The sequence below is a fragment of the Dictyostelium discoideum genome (genome assembly GCF_000004695.1).
Source record: "Dictyostelium discoideum AX4 chromosome 2 chromosome, whole genome shotgun sequence".
NCBI classification, from domain to species: domain Eukaryota; phylum Evosea; class Eumycetozoa; order Dictyosteliales; family Dictyosteliaceae; genus Dictyostelium; species Dictyostelium discoideum.
In genome coordinates this window covers 3,549,308-3,558,711 of record NC_007088.5, presented here as the reverse complement: position 1 = coordinate 3,558,711, position 9,404 = coordinate 3,549,308, and the positions used below count along the sequence as shown (strand labels likewise).

Genomic DNA, 9,404 nt, shown 5'->3' with positions numbered 1-9,404 from the left:
CTCTGCATATCCACCATCATAATGAATTCCACAAACATAGGATTCTTTACAATGTACCCATTCATTCTCTTTACAATCTTCACATTTACCACAATGATTACCACCAAACCATCCAACTCCTACCATTTTACCAATTCCATATTCTTCATTATTAACACCTTGTCCTAATTTATCAACTTTTCCAATTACTTCATGACCTGGTACCTTTTTTATTGAAAAAAAAAAAAAAAAAAAAAAAAAAAAAGAAAAAGAAAATAAGTTATTTATTTATTATTTATTTTAAATTAATATTATTATATATTAGAAAAATTACCCTTGGAAATTTATTTCCCATTCCACCTTTTTTTTTTTAAAAAAAAAAAAAATTTGTTAATTTAATATTAAATTATAAAAATAAAAATTAGTTAATTAAAAATTAAATTAAAAAAATAAATAAATAAAAAAATTAATTACCATATTTAACAAAGAAATCACTATGGCAAACTCCACATGCTTCAACTTTAATTCTAACCCATCCTGGTTGAGGTTCTGGAATTGGCATTTGTACTACCTCTAATTTCCCATTCTTTTCTTTGAACACAGCCGCTTTCATTGACATTTTTTTTTTTTTTTTTTTATTTGGTTTATTTTATTATAAGATTTATAATTATAAAATTAAATATTTAAAATTTTAAAAAAAAACTAAAAATTTGAACAAGAGAACTATTTTAATAGATCCAAGGAAAAAAAAAAAAAAAAAAAAAAAAAAAAAAAAAAAAAATTAAAATTAGAAAAAAAAAAAAAAAAAAAAAAATTAAAATTAGAAAAAAAAAAAAAAATTAAAATTAAAATTAAAATCTAAAAGAAGAAAAGAAAATTAAATTAAAATAAAATAAAATTAGTTATTTTGAACTTAAATTAAAAAAAAAAAAAAAAAAAAAATTTGTATTTAGAATTTGAATTAACCTTTTTAATGGAAAATAAATAAAAAAAGATTTTAAAATTTAAATTAACCTTTTTTTAATTAATAGTTTTCTTTTTTTACTTGTAATTTCAAAGTCATTTAAAAAAAATAAGATATCCCTCCATAATTTTATGATTTTTCTTTGTTTCTTTGTTTCTTTTTTTATTTTTTATTTTATTTTTTACAATTTACAACATTGATCACTAAGAGAAAGGGTGATTATTAAACCAATGTTTTGAAGTGGACGAGAATTATATTTTTTATGATTGCTTAATAATTTATTTTTTATTTTGCCGAATAATATTTTTAATGATTATTTTAAATTAAAATTAAAATTAAAATAATAAAATTCAAATTCCCAAAGCTTACTGTCTTCCAAGCTAAGCCTTACAAAATACAATCTTAGTAATCGTGGAAAAATTTATAAAAATTATAATACTTTTTTAAATCATGATGATCTAAAAAGGTATTACAATTATTATTATTATTAACTATTTTTTTTTAAAAAAAAAAAAAAAAAAAAAAAAAAAAAAATGAAATTTAAATTGAGTAATAATACAAAAGTATTAAGAGTATGAAAATTTATTTAAATAATTTATTCCAAAGCGGTAGCAATGTAATCAGCTCTTAATGAGTAAACTTTGTTTTCATTCCAAGTGTAGAAAACACAATCAAAACCTTTGGTGGTAATATTTCTTGGTTGGACACCAATACGGGTTTGATTGGTGGCATCAGTACAATCGATTTGATCAAAGTTGAGAGCAACCTTTGGGAGAGTAGCAAATTCAAATTGGAATTTAACTGGGACAACAACTTCACGTTTACCTGAACCGGTATTTAAGGCACAGTTATCACCAGTGTAAATATCTGCACCAACTTGAGTGACTGAGCTTTGTACTGGTTGAGTGTAGAATTCACATCTTAATGAAATGTGACCATTCCAGGTTAATGGGTGGATAGCAATTGAACGAGCTCTAATTGGAGTATCAAAGAAATGATTAACAACAGTGTTACGATCAGTTACACCAGTAACAGCAGCACCATTACGATATTCAAACCAGGAAACATTATCTAATGAATAACGGATTTTGTATGATGTAACCCATTGATCAGCATCACCACGACCTTGGAGAGCAACACACATAAAAGTACGTGGAACTTCACAACCAGCAACAATGTATTGGTTGGTATCTACGATTGATGAACACCAAGCTTCTGAACCATCAATGGTATTGGTACCATTGTTTTTGTAGTTTAAGGCAGAATTAAATTGAGTGTGGACACCATTGTAATTGGTTGAGGTTCTTAAATGGCATTGAGCATTTGCGAGGAGTTGAACTAAACCTTGGGTAGACATTTTATTTGTGTTGAATTTAATATTTAAAAGATAATTTGAATTAATGAAATTTTGATTTTCAATTTAATGATTAAAAAAAAAAAAAACTTCTTTTATTTATAGTTTTTTTTTTATTATTGATTTTTTAACACTATGAAGTTAAACTACTTTGTAATTAGATTTTATTTTTTTTTTAATTTTTTTTTTTTTTTTTTTTTGTAAACCAACCATGATTTATTTAGAAAAAAAAACCACTCACCATTTTTAACAGAGTGTGAAATTTCCTTATTTTATAAAAAAAAAATCAACACCACCCCTAAACTTAATGATATCCAAAAATTTAATGAAAAAAAAAATAATAATCAAAAAATTAATTTATTTTTGGTTAGTTTCTGAAAAGAAAAATCAACTTCACTCCAATAAACCACTTATTAATTTCAATCTTTGCATTTTTTTTTTTTTTTGTGTTTGGGCGTTAAAAAATAAATTTTAATAATTGATTTTATTTTTTTTTATTTTTAAATTTTTTTTTTTTTTTTTAATTTGATTTGATTTGCTTGAATCCTTTTTTTTTTATTTAAAAATTTTTTTTTTAAATATTTGCACTTAATTTGGATTATCCAATGATTTTTTTTTTTTCTTAGATAATACATTTTTACAATAACCACAAAAAAAAAAAAAAAATTAATAATCAAAAAAAAATTAATAATCAAAAAAAAAAAAAAAATCCAAATAGGTTTTTTTTTTTTTTTTTTTTTTTTTTTTTGTGATTATCATAAAAATTAGTTATAAAAATAAAAAATAATAAAATAAAATAAAAACATTAATTTGTTTAAGATTTTTTTTTTTTTTTTTTTATTTTATTTTTATTTTTATTTTTATTTTTTTTTAGAGATCTTTTAAACTACTTTCACTAAATGTTGGAATTTGAATAGGTGGAGGTGGTATATGTTTCATTTGTACTGCCATTTTCTTACCATACTTACAAACTATAGGTGGAGAGTAATCATTGATTCTTTTAAGTAAAAATACTTGAGTTCGAATTTTATCATTTTCAATCTCGTCCACTATAATTTTAAAAAAGTCATTACATACTGGGGTTGAGCCACCAGATGTTATAATTGGTGTTGTTGTTGTTGTTGGTGCTGCTGCTGCTGTTGTTGTTGTATTAGTATTGATTTGGGTAATTGAAGTTGATGGTGGTGATGGTGAAGAAGATGATGAATTTGATGTTGAATTTGTATTTGATGGTACCAATGGAGCTGAAGAAGTTGGTGTTGTTGTTGTTGTCACTGTATTTGTATTTATATTTTCATTTGTATTTGTATTTGAATTTGTATTTGAATTTGTATTTGAATTTGAATTTGAATTTGAAATCGAGTTATTTGCTGGAATTGAAGTTGAAGTTGTAGTTGAAGTTGAAGTTGAGGTTGAAGTTGGTTGAGAAATTATAGGTGTAGGTATTGAACCTGTTATTGTATTTGGTGAAACTATTTTTAAAGATTGTGTACCATTTTGAGAAAGAATTGGAAAGAAGTATACCAAGTTACCTTGGTCATCCCTTTTAGAAATGATTGAATTTGATGAGAATACTCTTACAGAATCATGATAACCCAATTCATCGAGTAATTGATTCTTTTTTACATGTGATTGATTTTCTATTTTAAGTTTTGATATTATAATATCTCTATTTTTATTACTCTCTTTCTCTATGAATAATTGATCATTTAAATATTTATTTTTTTCTTTTAAAATCAATAATTGTTCCGATAAAAATTTATTCTTTTCTTTTGAAATCATTAATTCTTGATGATCTATTTTGTTGTGTGAATTATTATTATTATTATTATTATTATTTAAATTATTGTTATTTGAATTATTATTGATATTATTTGGATTATTATTATTTGAACTATTATTATTGATATTATTGATATTATTATTATTATTATTATTAATTTCATTATTCTTTGAAGAAGATGTAGTGGTTGAAGTAGTTATAAATTCTAAATCATTAAAATCTTCATTATAATCTTCAGAATCATCATCTTGAAAATAATATTCATTTCTTGTGATTACATGATCAGAATCATCGTCAATATTTTTAAATTGTCTTTTTTTTAAAATTTGTGGTTGTGTGGTTAAGATTGGTGAATCTTGTCTCCTTTTTTTACTTTCAATTTCATTTTTTTTATCGGGTGTTAAAATACCATTTTCAGTTTCTATTGTTACTTTCTTTGAAATTTCACCTTCCTTAAAAAAAAACAATAAAAAAATAATAAAAAAATGTAAGTATAAAATTAAAATTTTTTTTTATTTTATTTTTTTTTTATTTTTTTCTGTATATATTTTTTTTAAATAAATAATTTTTTTTTTTTAAAAAAAATTAAATTAAATTTACTTTTGTTGGAGTATTTGAATAATTTTGTTTACTACTTCTTGAGGACATATTTTTAACTTTTGAAAAAATTTGATCTTGAGTGTATGATTTAAATCTTTCAATTTCAGCTAATGCTTCTACAACTTCTCTTTGATTGGCATAATTTCCTGATGCCCTATATTTTTCATAGTATTCAAATAATTCATTCCCAATATCAGATGGCCATATTACCTTTGTTCTTTTTGTGTTATCGGAATCCATTGAATTGAAATTATTTTTATATATATGTCTAGATAATGTGGAAGTGTGTGCTTGTGTGAAGTAATATATATATATTTATATATAAATATCTCCAATATTTGTTTAATGCATTGAAAAAAACCCAAAAAAAAGAAAATAAAATAAAAAAAAAAAAACCCAAAAAACAAAAAAAATAGTAAAATAAAAAAATTAAAAAATAATGAAAAAAAAAAAAAAATAATGAAAAAAAAAACCGTTGACTATAAAAAAAAAAAAAGGCTCCATTCTATTTTTTGTCGTTAGGACCTAATTTCAAAAAAAAAAGTGTAAAAAAAAAAAATTAAGGTGATTATTAAAAAACTATTTTTTTTTTTTTTAAGTGGGTCCACCCACTTTAAATTTTTTTAAAAGTTCAAGTTTAAATATATATTTTATTTTAATCAAATAAAATAAAATAAATAAATAAATAAATAAATAAATTTCTTCACAGAATCACGTGATTTATTAAATTTAATAACACTTTTTTATTTTTTTTTATTTTTTTTATTAACCGCCAATTTATTATTAGAAAAAAAAAAAAAAAAAAAAAAAAAAAAAAAAAAAAAAAAAAAAAAAAAAAAAAAAACAAATCGGATGTCGTCGTGAAATAAAATTAAAATAAAAAAATAAAAAAGTAAAAAAAATATAAAATTAAAAAAATAAAAATTGAAAATAAAATAAAATTAAATAAAAACAAAAGTTTTTTTTTTTTTTTTTTTATTTCCTATAAATTTTTCTTTTTTTCGTAAAGTAACACTGATTATCTTGGTTGTAAAAATTAATTTCGATTAAAATTTATAAAAATAAACAACAAACAAAAAAAACAAGCTTTATTTTTAAAAATACTTTTTCGCAGAAATTTTTTTATTTTTTTTTATTTTTTTTTTATTTTTTTTATTTTTTTTTTTTTAGCCCAAGTATAAAATGTTTTTTATTTATTTTTTTTTTCCAACATTAACAAATAACAACAAATAAATTAAATATATTAATAAAAAAATAAAAATAAAAAAAAAAACAAAATGGTTAAAATTGCAACAAGAAGTTCAACCAAATTATCAAAAAGAAATAGAGTCCAATTGTTTGACTTACATGAATTACTCTACTCACCATTACCAAGAATTTATAAAAAAGTAAAAAAAACAACCTCACAAAAATCAATTTCAAAATCAAAATTTTCATCATCATCACCAAAATTAATCATAAATAATAATATTCAACAACAACCAATTATTGCAAAACAAACACAACAACAAACACAACAACTAACACAACAACAAACACAACAACAAACACAACAACAAACACAACAAATTCAACAAACACAACAACAAACACAACCAATTATTCCAAACACAATATCAACATCAATTTATAGATTAATTGAATCAAATAGTGTTATTAATGGATCAACAATATGGGAAAATTGTAATACGATGGTTTTGACAAATTCAACAACTGATAAGATTGGATCATGTTTTTATAATAAAGAGATTAATATTGAAAATAAAAGTTGGATAAATGAATTTACATATACTGTTGAAACAAATGGTACTGATGGTTTAACATTTATATTACATAATTCAAAAGAGTCACCACAATCATATCAACATTATAAACTATTAGAAGGTGGTCAATTAGAATATAATGATGATCATTTAAATAGTGCAAATGGTGGTATATTAGCAATTGAATTTAAAACATCATTAAATGATAATATTAATTCACCAAATTCAAATCAAATAATAATTAAAACAAAAAATAATAATAATAATTTATTAACAAATGTAATTCATAGTTATTCAATGACAAATAACTCAATTATAAATAATACAAATAATGTTAGAATTGAATATAATCATTTAAATTCATCAATTAAAATCATTTATAATGGTCAAATCTTATTAACTAATATAGAAATACCATCTGCAAATATAACTTTCCCAAAATTTGCCTATTTTGGTTATACTGCCGCAACTGGTTATTGTATTCAAAAACAGTCAATTAGAAATTGTAAATTAACCTTAAATCAATAAAATAAATAATAAAAAATAAAAAATAATTTTGTACAAATAATAATAAAATAAATAAATTTTAATAAGGATCAATTGTAATGTTTTATTTTACAATTAATTGACAAATCAAATAGACCAATGTATTTTTTTTTTAAAAATTTAAGTAATTAAACCCATGATCTCATTCTTTTTTTATAAATAAAAGTTTATCCATAAATAGTCGAAATACAAATTTGTAATTTATCATCTAAAAAATTTAGATTAAAATAATAAAATTTTAATTTCTTAATTGAAAAAATAAAAAAAAAAAAAAATATTAAAAAATAATCAATAATTAAACAAATGGGCATCATTGATAATATATCATATATTATATCTATAACATACGTCAATGGTCGATTTCCTATAACTAGTGAAAGTTTTATATTATCAATTAAAGAGGAAGAACTTTATTGCAAGCCATTATCAAATAATTCAAATAACCCCTCTAAATTATTAATAGACTCTAAACCTTATATTAAAATTCAAGAGAAAACTTTTGAGCTTTCTTGCATTTAATGCCCCTAACTACTATTCTCCTGTAATGGTAATTCATGAAATTGATTATTGCGAACCAGATGATAGTTTCTCAAGATACTCATACAAAGAATCATTTTGTGTAGCAAACGTTAATTGTAATCCAATGGTTGGTTTGGCTTTTAAAACTTGTGATGGGCTAAAGTTTTTTAAAAAAAAATAACTCAATAAATAAATTTACAATTAAATTTTTCTTATTCAATTTTGTTTTATTTGAAGTTGTGGTTATTTTATTTTTTTATTTTTTTATTTATTTATTTATTTTTTTATTTTATTTATATTTTTTTTAAAATAAAATGAATAATTAATATATTTGCCATAAAGAATAAAAATAATTTAATTGAGTAAAATAATAATGTAAACAAAAATTATAAAATAAGAATTGTTTTATTTATAATAATTATTTTCAAAAGACACAAATTCCTACCCAAGATTTGATATAATCACTGCCCCTTATATTAAAATTGTGAATAAAACATTTGAAATTTCCTGTACTAATATTAATTCCCATTATGGTATTCCAAATACAATGAAAATTTATCAAATCGATTACTGTGAACCAGATGATACTTCCCAAGATACTCATATAAAGAATCATTTTGTATAGCAAATGTAAATCGTACTCCAAATTTGTGTTTGCATTTTAAACTTTGTGAAGTATTACATTTTATAAAAAATGAATTTAAAACTAAAAAATAACAAAAATAAACAAAACAATTTCACTATTTTTTATTTTTATAATTTTTTAAAATTTTTATTTTTTAAAACTAAAAATTAAGTTTCTTTGTATGATATAACTATCCAATTCTAATTTTAATCTTTTAATATTAAAAGGTTTGAAAATAAAACAATATAATTATATATTTAATAATTAAGTTGTTTTACAAATATTTATCATTGACAATTTTTTAAAATTCAAAATAAAAAAAAAAAAAAAAAAAAAAAAAAAGGTATTTAATAAACATAATAAAGAGATTAGACCATTTCTAAACTAAAATTAAAATTTATTTACTGAGAGATTTATTGGTCATTTTTTAAAAATTCTAATATTTGTAATTTTTTAAAATAAAAACAATCATTTGGAGAAAGACCCATGTTTGCTATACAAAATGATTCTTTTGCATGAGTATCTTCAAAAGTTACCATCTGAATCTTTTGATAATGGTTTGTAAAAAAAATAGTCATCTTTAATTGTTACAATAAAATGTTGATAAATAACATTAATATTAAGACTATTATGATTGAAAGAACTACAAATAATATATGATACTTTTTCTGTTTTGACCATTCAATTTCTGTTTATATTTTTTATTATTATTTTTTTTTTTTTAAACAAAATAATTTTCCAAAATGTTGATAAATAAAGTTAATTTTTATTATTATTATTTGAGGGATCTTTATTAAAACTTTATTTGGAAAACAATTATACAAAGGGTTATTTTAAAATTATTTCCTTATTTATCAAATATTTTTTAAAAAAAAAAAAAAAAAAAAAAAAACTCATTTATTTAATTTCAAAAAATATAATCTGTAGAGTTTATAATACTTTTAATTAATTTTTAAATATTTTTTTTTTTATTTTATTTTATTAAATAAAGAACACAATGGAAAAATACATTTGAAATTAAATGCCGTAGCCATGACCCTATTAAAGAAGTTGATTTTAGAATGGGTGAAATTCAATATATTGAACCAAATAAAAGTGTCACGAGATTTAGTGCTAAAGATTCATTTTGTATTGTCAACATGCAAAGAAATCCAAAAATATATTTATATTTTAATTTTTGTAATCCAAAAGAATTGATTGATAATAAAATTAAAAATGAAAGTACAAAGTAAATCAATAAAATTTTTTTTTTTTTATTAAATAAATAAAAA

The 9,404-nt window shown here is 20.4% G+C and overlaps 6 protein-coding genes across 6 annotated transcripts in view; 3 read left to right on the top strand and 3 right to left on the bottom strand.

Moving 5' to 3' along the window:
• DDB_G0273921 (zinc-containing alcohol dehydrogenase) overlaps window positions 1–598 on the bottom strand; it is a gene marked incomplete at both ends in the record, with an annotated part of 1,234 nt that extends 636 nt beyond the window's left edge. Inside the window, 3 exons of the mRNA XM_639485.1 lie at window positions 1–204; window positions 314–339; window positions 454–598. The exon at window positions 1–204 is cut by the window's left edge and continues 636 nt beyond it. Coding sequence (XP_644577.1) covers window positions 1–204; window positions 314–339; window positions 454–598 — 375 coding nt within the window. The remainder of the gene's footprint in view (window positions 205–313; window positions 340–453) is intronic.
• A 940-nt stretch (window positions 599–1,538) lies between these two features.
• Window positions 1,539–2,300, bottom strand: dscA-2 (discoidin I, A chain; the record flags this gene model as incomplete). The annotated part of the gene is made up of 1 exon (XM_639484.1): window positions 1,539–2,300. One exon carries the CDS (start codon window positions 2,298–2,300, stop codon window positions 1,539–1,541), a length of 762 nt encoding a protein of 253 aa, XP_644576.1.
• An 867-nt stretch (window positions 2,301–3,167) lies between these two features.
• Window positions 3,168–5,184, bottom strand: DDB_G0273917 (hypothetical protein; the record flags this gene model as incomplete). The annotated part of the gene is made up of 3 exons (XM_639483.1): window positions 3,168–4,532; window positions 4,681–4,970; window positions 5,154–5,184. 3 exons carry the CDS (start codon window positions 5,182–5,184, stop codon window positions 3,168–3,170), a joined length of 1,686 nt encoding a protein of 561 aa, XP_644575.1.
• A 773-nt stretch (window positions 5,185–5,957) lies between these two features.
• DDB_G0273915 (hypothetical protein) lies at window positions 5,958–6,971 on the top strand (the record flags this gene model as incomplete). Its single annotated transcript, XM_639482.1, has 1 exon — window positions 5,958–6,971. One exon carries the CDS (start codon window positions 5,958–5,960, stop codon window positions 6,969–6,971), a length of 1,014 nt encoding a protein of 337 aa, XP_644574.1.
• Window positions 6,972–7,292: 321 nt separating this feature from the next.
• DDB_G0273913 (hypothetical protein) lies at window positions 7,293–7,508 on the top strand (the record flags this gene model as incomplete). The annotated part of the gene is made up of 1 exon (XM_639481.1): window positions 7,293–7,508. The coding sequence occupies one exon, from the start codon at window positions 7,293–7,295 to the stop codon at window positions 7,506–7,508; it is 216 nt and encodes a 71-aa protein (XP_644573.1).
• A 1,127-nt stretch (window positions 7,509–8,635) lies between these two features.
• DDB_G0273911 (hypothetical protein) lies at window positions 8,636–9,365 on the top strand (the record flags this gene model as incomplete). Its single annotated transcript, XM_639480.1, has 2 exons — window positions 8,636–8,694; window positions 9,125–9,365. 2 exons carry the CDS (start codon window positions 8,636–8,638, stop codon window positions 9,363–9,365), a joined length of 300 nt encoding a protein of 99 aa, XP_644572.1.
• Window positions 9,366–9,404: the final 39 nt, after the last annotated feature.